Source organism: Chelonia mydas, chromosome 1, assembly GCF_015237465.2.
Source record: "Chelonia mydas isolate rCheMyd1 chromosome 1, rCheMyd1.pri.v2, whole genome shotgun sequence".
NCBI lineage: Eukaryota > Metazoa > Chordata > Testudines > Cheloniidae > Chelonia > Chelonia mydas.
The window spans coordinates 35499307-35518902 of record NC_057849.1 but is presented as its reverse complement, the minus strand read 5'-3'; the positions used below and the strand labels follow the sequence as shown (position 1 = coordinate 35518902).

At 39.8% G+C, this 19596-nt stretch overlaps 1 protein-coding gene across 9 annotated transcripts in view; it reads right to left on the bottom strand.

The window, feature by feature from the left end:
* Positions 1 to 19596, bottom strand: part of GRIA4 (glutamate ionotropic receptor AMPA type subunit 4) — a 280562-nt gene that overhangs the window by 80297 nt on the left and 180669 nt on the right. For all 9 annotated transcript variants that reach the window (XR_006286035.1, XM_043529722.1, XM_007059674.4 and 6 more), the window contains 4 exons: positions 7145 to 7198; positions 4909 to 5067; positions 3262 to 3429; positions 1464 to 1568 (listed from right to left, as the gene is read on the bottom strand). Coding sequence is in view for 8 of the 9 variants with exons in the window: in XM_043529722.1 (XP_043385657.1) it covers positions 1464 to 1568; positions 3262 to 3429; positions 4909 to 5067; positions 7145 to 7198 (486 nt within the window). In the remaining variant the exon portion in view is untranslated. The remainder of the gene's footprint in view (positions 1 to 1463; positions 1569 to 3261; positions 3430 to 4908; positions 5068 to 7144; positions 7199 to 19596) is intronic.

The following is a 19596-nucleotide window of genomic DNA, read 5'->3' as shown; positions in this document are numbered from 1 at the left end:
AGAGAACACTTGAAAGATAATAGAAAATTAATGAAGTAAACTTCAAACTTCAGCCCTGAGTTCCTGTATGCTGCAGCCACATGCATTTACTGCCTGTTGTCCACAATGCAGGGACAACCAAAAACAGAGGCAGTTAGACCAGGAGTGGCAGCCAGATTAGACATATTCATTGTCAGGTGACAGAGGGATTCATGAAAGGACCAGGACAGGTCCACCTTCCCCATATCAGAGTTCAGTCATTTGTCATGCTTGCAAACTACAACTGCACACATTGATTTGGGTCATAGCTATTACTTGGATACCTTTTCAGATAATTTGTCTTGACTAAAGCTTGGGCTCTGGGTCTGTTGTTTAGCACTCTTCCCCCTCCTCGCTATGATGTTGAACTGTTTGTCTTTTGGGAATGACAATTCATCAGGGTATCATTTGCTGAGCAAGTCTGTTCTGAAAACTCCTGTGTATCTAACAGTGGAGGACTCTTGACTTAATTTATTCCTGATTTGTCTCAGTATTAATTCAAGAGCTGCTACTCTCCTATACACCTTTGGCTCATATTTCTGCCCCCTTTCAAACTCTGCTATATTCATGAAACATATGCAAGCTTCTACAAGAAAGCAAAAGGAATTACAAAGAATAAAGGCTCATATTTTCAAGGGTGCACTCTCTTTTATGCGAATAACACAATTTGAAGATTTGTATGCACATACCTACAAGCATTTGCCTGAGTTGTCCGCATGCAAACTGGGCATGCACAAAAGTGTACTTGTCTATGGTGACCATTTAAAATGTTTATACAAAATAATGATGGAAATAAGGTCAGTTGTATTTAAAGCAAATGTAATTAGCTGGTGCAATTAATTTTCCTTTCATAAAGTGTTTTTTTTCTTCCTTTCCTCCTGACCCTCAAAAAACCCATATTAATTATGATTTCTGATTTCTAGTTTATGTTCATCCATAAGATAAAAACATATCTGCATAAAATGTTGATAATTTACTGCAAATAAGGTGCAGTGGGCATGTACTACTCAGACTAATGACCCTTCTTCACTTCCCAGGCACCCGAACAAAACCCCATCAAGCTGTTTTTCCTTAGACTATGCCTGATTGAACAACTTCACATACACACACACTTGTTTTTGTTCATTTTCCTCTTACATTGTTGCACAGAATAAAGGTATCTACTGTAAAATTTACTTTACACTCTCAAAAGACCCCACAAACCTCAATAAGCTGTAACTTACTGTGTGTATTTAAAAAAGATTGTAAAAATAATGGGCCAGATTCATCCATGGTGCTAGTGACTACACCTTCGTTGACATCAGTGGTGTTGCACCTGCTTACACCATGGAAAAATTTGACCCAAGAGCTTTTTAGTCCCACATCTCAAATCCTTATTTTGATATCTTTATTTATTTAGTATTTCAATAGACAGACAGACCCTTTCAGATCTGACCAGCACGTACCTTACGAGGGCCTGTGTTCTTCAGCTCAAATACATCCATTGTGTAGTTGACTCTGCGACCATAGTGGTCAAACTGAACATTTCCGGTCAGCCCTTGTATTCGAACCTAAAAATGAAAACAGAAATTCCAGCCTCATGTGCTTTTTGCACCCAATTGCCACACAGTAGTTGGGCATTATTAAGTGAATCACGGAACACATTCGTCTTGTGCTTTTGGACCACGTATTTTCACTGCAGTATACTGTAAATATAATACTTTGGACCAAAACAAACTAAAAAGGATATATTGCTTGATGCTTTGGGTCTTTTCCAGCTCAAATCTTGATACTAAGGCATGTGTGTACTGACGTACAGTACTCGCAAGGGTGAAATTCACCCTCCTGCAGAGGGCCTAAGTAAAGCCCTCTGTACTACAGAAGCCTGGTGTTTCTGTGTGAGGGGAGGGTGGCGTGGGGCAGAGATGTCTCAACACTCTTAGTCCAGAGGGCAATAGGGGAGAAGCTGCGGGATCCATAATTCCTTTTTTCCCATGGCCCTAGATACCACATGCAAGTGAGATTCTGGAACTTTGGGTGCAATTTCAGCCCACAGGCTGATGCAGCAGATGCAGCGGGGACATGGGTTGAACTGCAGCCTAGGCTCTGCCCCTGGGTTGTGGGCTTTATGGCACTGCACTGATAGGCACGCAGCTTCTGGTCCTTATCCTGATGAAGTCAGTGGATGTGTTGCCATTGGCTTCCACGGTAACAGGATCAAGCTGATATAGACCTATTACTCAGACTTTATGATCCTGATGTCAGCTTCACCATAGAAACTTGACGTCATGCCTTTAGTGAATATTATAGATCTGGACACTTTCTTCACAGAATATTTGAAGTACATTAAATGTTTATTATCTTTTCATAAGAGTCAGGATGTGTATTTTAAATCAGATACTTCTCTCTTTGTCCATTTCAGCCTTATCCGACCCTTCTTCAAGACTGAAACCCTTGATGGTAGGCAGAAAGCTGCCAATTCTGTCAGAAGTCACTTCTTCTCAGTGTCTGCTCCTGAGTTGAGTTGCTCATTTGCAATTGGAATGATTTAAATTCTACTGTAGGATTTTTTTAAAAAAAGCTCCATTCTTGAAGAGAAAGGCTAAATCATCTTGACAGGGATCTGGAACTTTCTAGGCATTCATATTCATCAGAAATTCAAACTTCTGACATCAGTGAACAATGGCTCTGGGATACATTCTTTTTAAAGAAACAAAAACTTTAAATAATTTTACCTGTGTGATTTGCATTGGGAGTAGTTTACAAGCATTTGGGATGATGCAAACAAATTTGATATGCAGTGTGGTTAATAAAACAACTCTATGACAGTAATTTAATTACACATCCTTCTATTTGTATTACCTGGAATTAACTTTTTCTTTAAACAAATATTACTTTTCATGCCTAGGCTACAGTGCACAAAGCAGCTGGCAAACTAAGCATTTCAGTAGAGAAAATTCCCTCTCTTACAATATAACAGAGTAGTTTTCAATATACCAGGTAAAGTATTTGCTCTGTAGTCAGGCCACAGCTCTTGTGCTTCATTGATAATATAAGGCTCTCTACCCTTTCTCTCAACCAGTAAACTAAAACAGCAGCAGTGACGACAATCAAACTAATTATTAGGTGCTTTCAGATGGTGATTGAAAATAAAACGTCCCTACATGCCCATCACACCTTGCTGAGTGTTATACCTTCCATATCACAGAACTAGCAAATTGATCTACTATTCACCAAGGTCACTAGAATTAAGCATAACTTTACCTGTTTGAGTGTTCTCTCCATATCAATCCCCTGGCCCCATGGTGCAGCAGGATTAGCAAGACAATCACCAGCATTCCCTCTCCGTGAAATATCAATTTTCTGCCTTCTAAGGTTACGGAATGTTTCAGCCATCACAAGTACCCCATCATAGGTCAGAGCAGATGTGTACTAAACAGGGAGACAAATGCATCATTTCAGTGTGGCAAGTCTGTAGAAAATCAGCTCAGACTTAGATATATTTCTATTTTAGCCTGCTATGCACCCTAAGAGAAAACTCCTATCAAAGTCAACAGAAGTTTCATCTAAGCAAGGAATGCATGCTCTCAGAGTTGAGATCATATTACAGTAGTTCAGCTTTAAAACTATATTTCAGAAGGTCAGCAAATAGCTCTCTGAGGAACCATAGCAGGAGACAAACTAAAACAACAATCTCCCTTTCTCAAACTTTTTGTCATTTATTTTATCCATCTGGGACTAACACCTGCCAAGCCATCTTCACTGAAGGTGAGAGAAGAACTGGTAGTTCACTGAGCAGGCTTAGGAACATGAATAAATGCATTGGAAAGAGTGGGAGAACCTGGTTACTTAAATTGCAGAGTAATCAGGATTAGCATTTTTCATTCCATTTGCAAAATTTCTGCTTAGTTGCTCTCATGAAATAGGCTATAGTGAAATAAAGGAGACTAGAGAAGTCAGAGAGGAAAGTATCAGTTTTAGGCAAAAAACATGTAAAATAGCGTATGCTGTTAATTTGAAGACACAGGTGAAAAGTACATAGATGCTCAAAGGCAGGGTAATCTAGCGGATAAGGCACTGGGCTGAGATTCAGGAGAGTGATCTGCTCTGTGACTTTGGGTAAGTTAATTCACATCTTTGTTTCCTCTCCCACATTTTATCTTGTCTGTTTAGATTGTAAACTCTTTGGTACAGGGATTATCTCTTATTGTGTTTTGTACAGTGCCTAGCACAATGGAGTCCCAATCCCTATCAAGCCTCTAGACACTACCATAATACAATTTATTACTATTAATAATAAATGAACTCTGAGGCACTCATCTTTACAGCCGAGTTGCGGTTTGCCTGTCAAGAAAATGTCAGGTCTGTAGAAGAGGCCAGATTTTGACAGGTGTATTGGACTGGACAGATAAGAACCAGAAAGGCATGCAGTTGCACTGTAAAATCATGCCTACTTGTAAGCATTACACCAGGATTAACATAGGGTATAATTTCCAGATAGTCAACAACATAGGGATTATATATTAATTATTATTATATCTGGATTCAGAAGACAGCTTGCTGCCTGGAAATTTATGAATTCAATGTGCATATAATATGGTAAGGCTAACATGAAAGATTGGTTGGAGTTAGGATCATCAGTTTTAAATAAAATTTTGATTTCTAATTTTGTCATTAAGGGGGTTAACTCGGGAACAAGTGACAGAAGATGTAAAATTTGTAGCAGTTCATATTTCTATCAGATAATTGCAATGCTGAGTTTAATTAGTCATCAGTATTTGTGAGGTCACATATCTTGTGCTGTAGCTCAATATTATGAAATAAAGCTATTTATTCATGAACTCAGCTATGTGAATCATCAGTTAAAATGTTTGAATAAAATCCTTGGTAGTATGTAAAATTAACAAGTACCTTTGGAGGGCTGTCAGATCCTGGGTATTCTCTCTGATCCAGCTTCTTCCAGCGCTGCATGAGTTTAGTTACCATAGGAGTACTGAAATCTACTAACTGAAATCCTGTTACATTGGCTCCTCCATGCATAAACCTCTCCAAAGAAATATCTTTGAATCCCTAGAAAATCAATTTAACATTTTGTTTGCCCTAGGACATTGTTCTGGGCCAGACATGTTTTAGGTTAGCAAGTGAGCATAAATGAACAGACAGACAGAAAATAGGTAAATAGATTTCTAAGACAAGTAAAGGCTTAAAACCTGAGAAGAAACTTCAGCCTTAGGGCATAATGTTACTTTGAATGATAAAAAAAAAAAAAAAAAGGTGAATTTAAATTACCAGGTTACTGTTTGAATGCAATAGGTATGTATCAACAGTTGGAAAAGGCATTACTGGGAATGATGGACAATGGTTGAGGAAACAAATTCAGATCCTCTTGTTTGCAAAGCAATTTCAGAATATTAAGGGCCTGATCCAGTCTCTATTAAAGACAAAGGAAAGACTCCAAACTACTTTGGAGTCAACGGGTATTGGATTGAGGCCTAATCAATTATGCCCATGGTTCAAGGTGATATTGCAGAGTGAAGGAGACACTATTTTGTAAGTATAAGCTGTCTGAGACCAATTGTTCAAGCTGAAGATGGATGAGTTATCCAACATATATAATGGTGTGATGGGGATATCAGAACTTATACATAGAGTTTGTAGGTTTGCCTGCCAGTGTAAAACCAATGTAAGTGACATCAGAACCAAGCCTACTATGAAGTTTTAACTGTACCCATTAGAAAACCATTTCCTCTATTGTATTTGAGGTTTATATTAAACCTTAACGTCAACATAGAAAGAAAAATTAAATTATAGGCACATCCATAATTATGTGTTTCTATGGTTAATTTGTTCAGTGAGTGTAAATCCAAGCCCTTTAGTAAAAGGTGCTTTTAGAGATATAATTCCACTTTAGGAATGCATAAATATCAAACTAGCTAACTGACCAAAACAAAATACCACCCCTGCAAGTCTTCTTTCCCAACCAAACTATCACTGAAACATCTCACATTTTTTTAAACTTCCACTCATTTGGCAAATTTTAATTTATCCCCAGTAGTGTTATTACATTGCACTTAAAAAGCAAGATTTAGAAAACGTTTTCTGAGGACCTGACCCAATGCCAACTCAAGTCAGTAGACAGACCCTCTTTAAAGGCATTGGATCAAGCTCTTAAAGAGAATTTTAGTGCATGTGAAAGGTGTCAGATCATCAACTCATTTTACACAGGCTACTGAACAGCCGTCAGATACCTGCAACTTCCAGTCACTTTCACAGGTAACCCAGAGGGGAATAAGCTTCAGTTCATATCCCGTTATCAATCCACTGATCAATTCAATTCTCCTCCAACCACCTTACATAGGAAAAATAATTTGAAGAATTATATATGTTTGGGGTGCCAAAAGTCTAATTAGCAAGAGCCTGGAGAGGACTGACTTATCTTGTTTTGAAAGCTGAAGGTCTGAAAAAAACTTGAAAAAAAATTAACTGAAGCTGTAAGTACAGTGCAGCACAACAGAGTCTTTTGTCAGCTCAAATTCTTTAAGTGTGAGTAAAGAGTAAGAAAACAAGCAAACGAAAATGTATTTCAGAACCAGAATCTATATTCTCTGCATGAGGATGTTTAGTTTAAGCACAGAGATTGCTTTAATAATTAAATATTTAATTTACTCTTTTCCTTTCCTCTTTGAACACGTTTTGCGCAAATGTATAATGTGGATTTAGAGGGAAAATACTGAATCAGTAATACTACTGGAAGTAGCTTATCTTACAGCAAAACATATGCCACCCTGAAGGATGTGGAGAAGTTATGTTGAACCTTGTTATTCTAGTAATACACAAAAATGAGTAAAAAATGATAGTGTAATATTATATATGGATCAAACTCTGTGCTAAATTATACCCAGGCAGCCCCTTAATCCTGTATTGATTTTAATGGAATGTACCTTAGGGCAAAACTGGGCTTTCTGTTATTCAACTGGCAGCAGTCAAAACAAAGAATGCACATTCTTCAGTACATTGCACAGAACCTATTACGGTAAGTTGTATATTGGTTACAAACAGCAAACTTTGTGTGTAGCATTATAGCTCCACAGCACAGTTGAGTGTTTTACTTGTAAACCATTGACATAATTATACAAAAGGATCTTACCAGGTTTGCAACGATGTAATGGTAGCCTTTAACGTGCTTTCCAACGCTCACAATCTGTGGGGAGTGGGGAGAAAGAAAGAGCAAACTGTATCTGATTGTACTGCTTTAACTGAGCATTAATCATCATATGATTATGAGAAATGTAATTTTAGCCCATAATGTTGAGATCCCCCTGCCCCCCAATCAAAGTGATTGAGGTAGCTATAGTTTTCCTAATGTCTAATCATTAGAACCTGCTAAAATGCAAATAGCTAAAATAATTAATGGGCAATTCTGCAATCTGAATGCATTCCATATGATTGAACATGTTGCTGCAGTATATTATTCTAGCAAGTGTAGTAATTGCCCGCAGTATACATATCCAGACACCGGAGGTCATATGATACCATGAAAGACTAAAGGCTGGTTTTTTATTTTTATTTTCCATGCTTGGGGAACATGGTACATTTTTGGCGCTTGGGACAGAAGTTCTCTGTTTTTACAGGGTCAAGTACTTTATTCAGTCCTGACCCAAGAAGGTGAAGATAATGGCAGCTTGCATGAGTGAAAACTAAATAAGAATTGAGTGCTAGGTTGTGTGGCTCACGCTCAGCTCTGAGCTCTTTCTGCCCATTTTGGGGATCAGCTGCAATTGCAACAGGTCCTTTCGCCGGTGGCAGGGGACTCCTTGCTTGTTCCACCCACCCGCCTGTACACACACATAATGGCTAAGCACAAACTAGCCTGGAGTATTTGGCCCACAGAGAGAAATGATACAGAACCAAGTGAAGCAGTGCAAATTACCCCCCGGCTGCCAACTGTCACAGCCTTGACTTGGAAGGCCCAGCATTGCGGGTGAGAAAATAATTCTCTACCCAAATCAACCCTTGGCCAATACACACAATAATTAGTGATAACTCCGATGGCATTTGCTATGTGGATCCCAGATTATTTACTAGAACAGCTAAGAGTGAATATATTTGGCTGCAGAGCATGACGGGTACTAATGGCTTAATTTTAGAGTGAAAGCTGCTTTTACCAAAGGTTTACTGTAGCAACACCTGCATCATGAATTTTTTTTATTCAGCGGCAATAGAGTCCTCTTAACTCTTATTTAGGGCTTTCACAACTCCATTATAAAAATGATACTTTAGGGTCCAACATATTAATTATTTCTTCTCATTTACTCATTTCCCCAACTCCCCAAAGCATTTTAACTGCAATCCAAACACACAGAAAACATACACAGGCTGAGATTTTTCAGGTGGGGGAGGGGTGAATTTAATAATTAATAGGAGACGTGTAGCTCAATCCTCTCTGCTGCTTTGAGCCACCTCAGCTACAGTCCCTGCCCTGAAGAGTTTACAGGTTTAGCATTCATACAGCACGGGCCATGGTCAAAGCACAGAACAAACATGCACTAATCCTTCCAGCCTCCCATGCAGTAGATAATTATTAATATGCCCATTTTACAGATGAGGGATAAATGCCTGAGAGACTAAACGATTTGCCAAAGCGCACAGAGCAATTCAGTTTCTAAATCCAGATTAGGGGTTGGGACTGACTGATTCCTAATCCCGTTGTTATTCTGACAGACCAACCCCCTTCTCATGGTGCAGCAAAATAGAGGAATTTGGCATCAGTGGTCCAGAGAGTTTAAAAACATTAGGTATTTTTAAGTTACATGGCATACAAGAAAACTATGTTCCTTCCCTCCGCTAACTGCCAAAACACTACTGGCTTCTAACGCTCCTTTTGTTCCAATTATTAAAATCAGATTAGTTTTTTAAAACAACATGTGTCAGGGTTGACTGTTCATGATGTAAACTGAGCACTCATCCGCAGTCCAATAAGGCTCCCTTTAAAGTCAGTGGTTAAACTCGCCTTCATTTCAGTTAAACAAATCAAGTCCTTATAAACAGCCTACTGAACATATGCAGAAGCTTGTCGTCATAGCATTTTCCAGTGTGTATACGAGTTCACCAAATACACTGCTGGAATAAGTAACTTGCAACTCCATTGGCTTCAAAGCAGCTGCAGTCCCGTACACCAGTGATCTGTCATTATATCTGTACTCCCATCAGTAATGCTCATAATAAGACAGGTATACGTATACCTCCAAAGTACAAAGAAATTGATACAGGTTGTAAAATCCTGTGTTAAATAATTTGTGAAGCATCCTTTAAGTGAAATATCCACTTTTTGAGAGACTAACTTGACATAGAAGGTAAATGACATGTTAAAAACTATGGGCCAGATCCTCAACTGGTGTAAAATGTCATAGCTCCATTGAGATCAGTGGAGTGACGACAATTTACCTGAGCTGAGAATCTGGCCCTGTATAATTTTGACAGCACAGACGTCACTGGCCATTACAGTGCAGCAGTCAAATCAAGGAAGCTCATCATAAACCCACTTATGATCACAAGTTTCAGAAGCATTTCTAAAATTGTTAAAATAACAGAAATGATCAAATCCTGCAAAATATTATGGCAAATATTGGAGTAAAATTTCTAACTGAATTTGATTCAGTTATGTTCGTGCCTTTCCCGTATTTGCTCTCTGCAGACATTCTAGCAAGCAAGTGTGCTGTCAGAACTGTTTATGGACACAGCAAATGTTAAGTGAATATTGGAAAATATACGTGGAATGCAAATTTTGAACTTCTTAGAAATCAGATACTAAGAGTTACGCTCATCCAACTGGGGAAGAGAGACAATGCTATGTGACCTATACGTTCAGTCAAAGCTAATCAACATGGTTCTGATTTTGAATCTCAAATGTTTATGATGAGCTGCTCATGAAAACTCTATAGAATTATTTCCATTTGGAAGCAGACTGTTTGTTTAATGGAATACTTCACTATGAGCATATGAATCAGTACTCCAAAATCTACACTGACTACCTACTGGCTTCTAGGTGGAGTTTCAGGGTCTGGTTCTGACTATGAAGCCCTGCATGACATAGGACCTTATTATCTGCGGGACCACCTTTTACCTTGTACTATATTGCTGCAGCAGCTAAGATCAATGGAGGCACTCAAGCTGGAGCCCTTCCTATATAAGAAAAGGAGCTGAGGACAGCACATTTTCTGCAAGGGCCCCCCAACTTTGAAATTAAATTCTCACTCAGTTATTATTTTACTTTATTTGTATTATAGCAGGGGCTAGAAGCCGCAACTGAGATCAGGGCCCCACTGTATGCACACGAAATAAGAGATAGTTTTTGTTCCGAAGAGCTTACATTATAAATAAAGCGTGGGAGAAAGAATATTATCCCCATTTTACAGATGGGGAACTGAGGCACAGAGAGACTAGGTGGCTTGACTTAAGTCACACAGTAAGACTGTAGCAGAGCAAGGAATTGAACTGAGTCCCAGGCCAGATGCCTTAGCCTCAAGACCATCCTTCTTCTCTTCATCTGAAATGGTGTAAATCTATTGACATTTGAGGGATACTAGTCTCTGTTGGAGTGGGCATTTACAAAAGGCTGAAGCAGCTTAGAGAGAGCTTAGGGAGAAAAGTGATAGGTGGGTTACATTGGTCTGGAGTGGGGACGACAGCAGGCCCAAACATGCCACTGTTTTGCTTTTGTCATGATATTAATTTTGCATTTTTTAAATTAATAACAAGGGTATCCTAGAATTGGAGTTCTGTCATGCTGTTGTATTTAAATCCAAACAAATTCATAAATAAATAAAATAAACAATTCTGAATAATGAATAAATTAAAAAAGCGTAAGCAGCTCCCAAACAACTCATGAGCAGAAAATGAGGCAAAATTCATTCAGCACATCATTCACTGTGAATGCTTGGTTTTACTAAATACTACAGCAGAGTCAAATGAATTAGAAATACAAAAAAGCCCAATTAGATCATCAAGTCCATGCCCAAGTAGCAATGCAGGATTTTTCCCAATTCTTAGAGAGAGAGAGGGAGAGAGAGAGAATGTATATTTACATGAAAACATCTTTATGTAGCCTTAAAAACTGTAATGGTCTATTGTAAAAACTCTATAATTTCTATTACAGTTTATTCTGCCTTCTTTCCTCATTTATATGAATGCACTAAAGAGAAAGATTAAACCACATTGAACTGAATTCATTATTATCTCAGAATCCTGACTCAATCCTGCAAAAGGACAGAAATTTAGAGATAATGCATAAAACTTTATCAATAACCTACTACAATGCATGTAGGTATCTTAGGCATGAGAACCTAAAAAGAACAGAATACTGGATGGGTCTTTAACTGATGATCTAACATATGCAATTTAAGAATAGATAACCTGATTTTGATCTCCTATGTATCAGTGTAAATCAAGAGTAACTTCATGTAAGCCAATGGAGTGAGAGTGACATAAGAGTGATGTAAGTGAGGGAAGTATCAGACCTAGCTTTTCAGTCTTAACTCTGCACTGCCTGGTTTTTACACAGTGTGTTTAACATGACTCTTTAATATTAGCTGAACAACAGTTCTGGGAGTCTTGCTTGGAAATAGGGTTGCCAACACTATATTTAAAAAATACAGGACAGAGCTCAGATGTACCCAATCCTGACTTGAGCCTCTGGGGGCAAGTCCCTTCTCCCCCCAACCCCATGCTTCCTAGGGTTTCTCTATCTCCAGCTCTGGATGCTGCAGAGAACCCAGGGCCTCAGCTGCTGGGCCAGCAGCCTCTGCGACCCTTTTTCAGGTTCTGCATGGGCACCAGGAGCTGAGCTGGAGGCTGCAGTTGCTGGTCTTTCCCTGCTGCAGTGCTGCACCCCCTGCTGGGGACATTGGCAGAGATGCTGTGAGCACGGAGGCTACACCCCTGCCAGACAGAGCCCCTTCCTGACCCCGGCACTTCAGTACAGCTCCAGGGCACACAGCCCCGTCCATTTATCCCGCCAAACAGAGCCTGTGCAGGGAAAGCAGACTAGGCTGCGCTCAAGGGGCTGGACTTAGTAGGGGGTCCTGTCCAGCAGGGGGCCAGTACTCGCAGGGGTGCATCTTTCCACTCCCCTCCTAACCCTGGCCCTTGAGCATGACCCCATCTGCTTTCCCTGTGCACCTATGAGTACTGCCCCCCCTGCTGTTGAAATATGGGATAAAAAGCATCCCATACTGATTTTGTATGGGACAGGCAATTTTCTATTTAAATAAGGGACATCCTATGTAATACAGGACTGTTGGCAACCCTACTTGGAAATTCAGAAACTGATTTAATCAAAAGAAGATAGAGCCATGTCAGCGTTAACAGCTTTGGGCTCTGATTCTCCTCTCACTTGCACTAGTGGAAATTCCACTGACTTCAGTTCAGCCAGTTCTGATTTCCATAAGCAATCAGGCCCTCTGAGTCAGCCTTCCCTCTTTAATACCACAAAATGAATGAATATAACACATCTCATTTAAAAATAATGCCTCGCTATTACAGCTTGAAACGTCCTGCTCATTGTGGTTTCCAGAAGACTGGGAGTCAGTGTTGCTGGAATGAAAAGGCCTTATTTTAAGTTAAACACCTGCTAAAAGCTAAAGTTGTGCATAACAAATGGGAATTTTACAGCAGCTTTCCCCTTCAGGATAGCGTGACAATCCACTCTCCTAAGAAAAAGAAGCCACACAATAAAGTGAGGCCTGGGTAATACATTGTAAAAAGTGCGGAGGCTTGTAAAAGATAAAAGATTGAGACTTGAATAGAAGTATAGTGGCAGAAGGGGTAACGATATAAACAGAATAAGAGATGAGAATTTATACAGTGTCTGAAGCTGGGATAAATCTTTTACAAAGCTACTGAGAAACCATAAAAAAAGCCACTGAGAAACTAGTTTAACTTCCACAACAAGTCCTTAAGAAAGTTGATGGGGATGCTCTTGTTTGGGGGAGCGGCTGGAGATTTAGAGGACAGATGCCCTAACATCATTGACGAGGAAGTTAAAGGAAGCAACACACAGATAAGTAGTGGGTTTCCTTTTCTACTGCAAAGCAGTGGCACAGCCCAAGCATCACCCATCCACCGTACGTGGTAACTGAAAGCACCTGACTATGCACAGAAGACAGGAACTTCAAATGCCGAGCCCACCTCTGCTATAAATAGAGTAGACAGAGTTATGCAGAGAAAACATCTGGCTGTGCTGGAATAAAAAACCCTCAGAATTGCCTCAGAAGGCATGAGTAAGAAAGAACCTTGGCAGGTTACCACTTTCTGCTGCTTTTGCTATTCGAACTCATTTCTGTTCCAAGCCCATCAGTGGGAAATGTGTATTTGTAAATAAAGGTAGATTAGGTTAATTTATGAATCCTTTGTCTGTCTGCTGAGCTGCCCACTCATTCTCTTTCCTTCAAGAAACAACACTCTGTTAGGGTCCAAAACTCATTAGCTATGCAGTGCTGTGACAATGTGCTTTCGTATTACTGGTGCAGGCTGAGCTCATCCATGTTGCTGCACCATTACAACACATCTAGACAGGGATGAAATATTCCATGTGAAAAAACTTAATGAGAAATTTCAAACATTTTGCAGAAAATGAGAAAGCCCAGAGGGCCCTTTCCCAATTCATTGCTGACCACAGGCAGTGGTGGGGGAAGGAGGAAGGTCCCTTCCCCCGAGGGCATAGTGATGGGCTTTCAAAGGGGTTGCCACACTGGCTGGTCTCAGTTTCACCCTGTTACAATCCACGTGTCTGCGCTGCTGGGGAAGAAGGAAGGAGGAAGAAGAAGAAGGAGAGAGAGAAGAGAGGGGAAGACCTCTGGAAGAAGAATCCCCCAAATCCACAGCCTTCCTTGGGAACTAAGCTCAGCCAGCTGCTATTGTATGTAGCACAGAGGCAGCTGACAGGAGTGGGGCAGTTACCAGAGCAATGCAGGGAGAACTATTCAGGTGCCAAGAACTTTGACCAATGAGCTGCTTTGCAGTCCTATTTGGGCAGAGTCAATCGGAGAGCCTATTTTCCAGGCTAGTGGATAGGCTGTGCGTGAAAATATGAGAAGGGGAGACAATAGATTAGCCTGTGCCAAGGGATACGGGGATCCTCTTTATGCAACAGACTTGAATGTAGAGTTATGAGGCTATGTCTACACTGGCAATTGAATGACAAAACTTTTGTCTTTCAGAGGTGTTAACTTCCCCGCCCTGAAAGACAAAAGTTTTGCCATGATAGGCGCCAGTGTGAACAGTGCGTTGTCAGCAGGAGCGCTCTCCTGCTGACAATGCAAATGCTGCTCGTTGGGGGTGGAAGTTTTTTGTCAGCAGGAGAGCCAACAAACAGTGGCTACTCTGCATGACTTTTAGCGACACAGCTGTTGCAACACAGTCATGTCGCTAAAAGCTGTGTAGTATAGACATAGCCTCAGTAAATCATGAGAATGAGTTAAGCGTAATTTGGCCAAAAGCCAAGTACTCTGTTAAAGTTAGCAGAACATCCAACAAAAACGTAAACCAGTAAACCAAATAGATACATATTTTAATTAACGAACCGTTAAATTTACAACTTTATCATGTTATCAACGTAACCTGCAGCTGGGTAGCATTACTTCATCAGGATTAGCTATCATTGGCAGAGTGGAGCAAATAGAGCAAACAGTATACGTTGGTTTCCATATTTTTCCCCAGCCACAAATTGTATTCAGCTGATTCAATTTTAGTTTGGTGGTAGAAATAATAATGAAACTCTACACTTAGGGCCTGATCCATCTCTCACTGCAGTGGGAGTTGGATCTGAACCCCACTTTTCACCACAAAGCACTTTACCAATGTGGAAACTGAAGATCAGCAATGTTAAAGTACTTTCTCAAAGACATACATTGAGTTGGTCACAGATCTGGGGACAGATTCCAAGATTCCTGATTCTCAGCACCTAGCTGTAACCACTTGACAATATTGCTTAACCATATTAATTAATTATAACTTGGCTTCCGATTTTTAAAATATAAGCTTTACAATGTTAATATTGTTTTACTTCCTAGATTTGATTGCTAATGGTACTAGATGCTGTGAATGTTCTTTTTACTAATGTGTATGATTCCATTGAACAACTGAATGTACATCAGACACTGAATAACAATTTTCACCTCTGTATTTAAAGGTGAAGGCAATTCTGTATGAGTGGTGATGTTAGGGCACTGATGGAGCTGAGTGAAGAGGTGCTGGTCTCTTGGAAAAGGTTGCATTGGGCACTTGTATTGGAAAAAAAAGATTGAAATCAACCTGCTGTACAGCTCAGGAGCCAGATGGCTGATCTTGACAACGAAACTGTTATATTATGCAAAGTTCAAGAGAAGACAGATCAGTGTTTATAGATGAGATATATTTAAAAATTCTCATACAGCAAATGTAAGAGTTTTGGACTGTGCAAGGTAGAAGATGGGAAAGCCAATGCAACCTGGATTCTACAGACAGAAGAGAAAAGACTGATAAAAAAGCTTGAGAAAAAAGAAACCAGAAGTAGATATAAATTTCTAAGGAAAGAATAACCACCGCAATAACAGTCCTATTCAACTATCATTGCAGTGAGTGGGAGTTTTTCAAAGATTCACAAACTATGGCCTTTTATAATCTTGCCCAGAGGATTATGAAAGGAGTGCGACAGGAGACAGTACAATCCAATATGGACATTTTCATTTAAGTAAAAAGCTCATAAAAACGATAAAAAATGGTTCCTCCAGCCCCCAGCTGTTCACACCAAAAAGGACTAGCTGCACTTCACGTGCAGGATTTTTTACAAGCTCCAGTAGTTCACAGTCAGTGCTGAACAGACAAGTTGACAAAACACTGTTCAACCATTTTCAAATACAAAAAAAGATAAACAAACAAACAAAAAATACAGCCCCGCCATATATATATTTCCACAAATGTGCACACACAGAGATCAAGCGGGAGAGCTCAGCACTTTTGACAGCTTCAGTGCCAGAGAGCTTGGGGGTATAAGCTTGACATTTGGGATGGAGACAGTCTCTAGGGGCTAAATTGTGGCTGTGGCATGAGCCCTGTATAAGGGGTAGTGTGCAGCTGTGCTGCCCCATGAGCAGACCATCAGAACCAGAATGTGACTCTGAGTCACAGTCTGGTTCCCTTTCACTCCTTGCTCCTGTGGGAAGTAATCTGGACCAGCCCTATACCTGGGACAAATTAATCCCAGCTGAGCTGCACTGACCAGTGCACTGGAGAGCAGAACAAAGGCTCCACCCACATCCATTTTCATCCCCATGAGAGGGTGAGTGGCAACCACACCAAAGGATGCTCTCGTGCTGTTGCCTATGATGCAGGTAGCCAGATCAGGAGAATAACAGCTACCTTGCTGCCCAGTGCAGGCTCATTAGCTGAACCACAATCTGGCCTTACATTTGCAAAATTCAGTTATGAAAGAATATTAACCTGATCACATACTATTTTCCACAAGACCCATCTACTCATGTGCAAGTGAACAGTAAGCAGAGAATGAGGCAGGTCTATGTGGATCTGTGCCTTATTTCAAGCCAAATTCTAGGCCTGACTCAGAAATTTTTGTTCAAGTTGAGTTCAGTGGGACTGCTCATATAAGTACTACTCAGGGTGATTAGTGTTGGACAGTTGGACCCTAAATCTGGCCAGAAATAGGGGTCAGATCTGTAACACCCTGTCTCAGTCATGCTATATGCTATATCCCTACCATATTAACTGTGCATTGTTCATATATGAGCAATGAATGAGCACTCCTGTGGAAAAATAGGCAAGACAATGTGTTTAAAGACTGCATGTATTCAAAGATTGTATGCATGTGCACAAGCAGACAGAGTAAAGATTGGACAGGCACCATCAACTTTGGCATTTCCTTCCTTTTTAGAAATTAAATTAACATTTTCCTTTAGTATAGATTAAAAAGACAAACAAACCCCAAAACCACAAAAGTACATTGCAAAATCTGTGGAACTAACAATAGTGACTATCCATCACCATCTTTTTCTGCATGCCTTGTATTTTGTCTGATTAGAGTGTAAAATCTCTTTGGGGCTTTGGACTCATATGTCTTAATACACTTTTTGAATGCTGCATAAATTTGAAGTAATAGCAATTAAAGCAAATATATTTGAACAAATAGGATATATTTAAGTTAAATAATTGAGATTGACTCTACAGTTTATTGCCTATGTTATTCTCCAACCACTTCTACATTTTCATGTGAGCTTTAGTGGCATCCTCCTTCAGTCTCGTTTGAAAGTGGGCAAATGAAGAAATAAAAAAAGAAATATATGAAGTATTCACGAGAACACAGAAAGCAAACTAATCCAACTAATTAAATCCAAGTAAGCCTTAGAAAAAGGTGATCTGACATTTCCCTAAACAGTGTGCGCATTTTGCTACACATCTATTTTCTTCCTGCTCTAGTAAACTGAGCAGTATCCTTGATTTTGCAGCATATACAGTTTGGATCGTGCAACCTCATAAAAAAGCAGATAGGAATTTTAATTACTATTTTTCAGTTGCTGTTACTTGGGAATACCCTGATTTGCTTTGTTTGGGTCTCTGTGATAATGGTTTTTGTTCCACGGGTACATTTGTGGTGAAATAGGAGTTCAGCATCCAAATCCAGCACATCTATAATAGGATTAAAATAATGAGCTGCCACTCATTTAAAAGATACACGTCCGTATTTCCAGTTTGAATTTACCTCCACTTGGCTGCTAAGCATTACTGAACAAGCTGAAAATACAAAGGGAGACACTGTTTTACAATGCACAAGAAAAAAAAATGAGCACTCTTAGTGAAACGTGGGAGAAACATACTGATGTTGATTCTTGTTGTGTAGTGCATATGACTATTGTTGCGATGGACTGTTCCGTTTGTAAATCACTAGTCGTCACTGCATGTATTAGCAGTTTGATTGTTAGGAAATGGAAAGCCAAGCTGCACAGCACTTACCAATAATGTAGGCATGCAAATTAGTTTAGGAGGGCAATTTGGAAGCACAGTTTAGAAGCACAAAATGATTAAGTAGATAGAATCCTCAGTCTCATTCACTTACTTTTGTCCTCTAATTCATAAAAAATGTTTGTGCTCTTAAACACCTGTGATTGAAAGCCTAATTGTTCATAGAATGGGCACAGGCAAATCATGAGGTAGCATGATTCTGTGGTAATGGACTGTGAGTTAGTAACCCTTGGTTCTGCCGCCAACTTGTATGTGAACTTGGACATGTCACTTCCCATCTCTGTGCCTCCCTTTCCCTTTTTTAAATCTTGTCTCTCTAAACTGCAAGCTTATTCAGGTCAGGACAGCCTCTATGTGTTTATACAGCACCTAGGTCAGCATCCTGGGGTCCTGACTTCAGAGTGGGATTCTAGGCATTACTGTAATACAAATTAGGAACAATGACAATATTTTTGAAAATGTAGCCCTAAGTGATAAATATTTGAGATAAGAACATAACAACACAAGAACGGCCATACTGGGTCAGACCAAAGGTCCATCTAGCCCAGTATCCTGTCTTCTGACAGTGGCCAATGCCAGGTGCTTCAGAGGGAATGAACAAAACAGGTAATCATCAAGTGATCCATCCCCTGTCACCCCTTCCCAGCTTCTGGCAAACTAGCACTTTGCACTGAGGTCTCATTTTACTAAGACTTACTTCTGCTAATATACACTACAGAACATTGACTTGTACATCACACAACTAAACTTAATTTCTCAAAAAGTCTGGGGAAAAAGGTCTCTTGAAGCAATTAGGGAGCTTGAGACTCAGTCAGTTCCTCTTCTGTGAAGTCACCACATCTATCATCTACAGGCTCCTGGAATCCTCATGCAAAATAAAAGAAGTCAGCGCCTGATATTTTAAATTGCCACCACTTTGAATTATCTACCATACAACATAAGCAAAGGGCTGATCCTAGCCCTGTTAAAGTAAAACTTCCACTGATGTTGGTAGTGGAGAATCAGGCCCTAAGCCTATCCAAACAAAGAGTGCAAGCTATTCTAAAAAGGAATCGTCCATGCAGAATGTAGGGCTGATTCCAATCTCGGTTGCTGACATGAGAATCAGGAGTGGCTCCTAGAAGTCAGTGGAGTCACACCAATGTAAAACCAGTATCAGTGAGATCAGAATCAAAATGATAGCATGCTCTAAAATATGTGTATCCTTGCCATTAAAGCAATAGATGATCAATAGATCCATGACTTTATGAAGAAATATGCATTCAAATATATATGGACGCATAACACTCTCTCTATAAGCCAACTGTTTCAGGTTTTGAACCTCTCTCTCTCTCTCTCTCTCTCACACACACACACACAAAACTCAGGGGGGGAAAAATGCTTCCCTACACACTTTAAAGCAAGTCCTAAAAACCAATGCTCTCTTGTTTTATTACAAAAGAGACTGGATAGGAGAAGGATTTGATTATTTGCTACGATAAGTGTGAATTAAAACACAATGACACAGTAGCAAAAGATTTGGCCAAATTAAGATGTATGGCATCATCTATTTGAAATAATCCTTGTTAAATTCAGAAGTGCCATATTGTT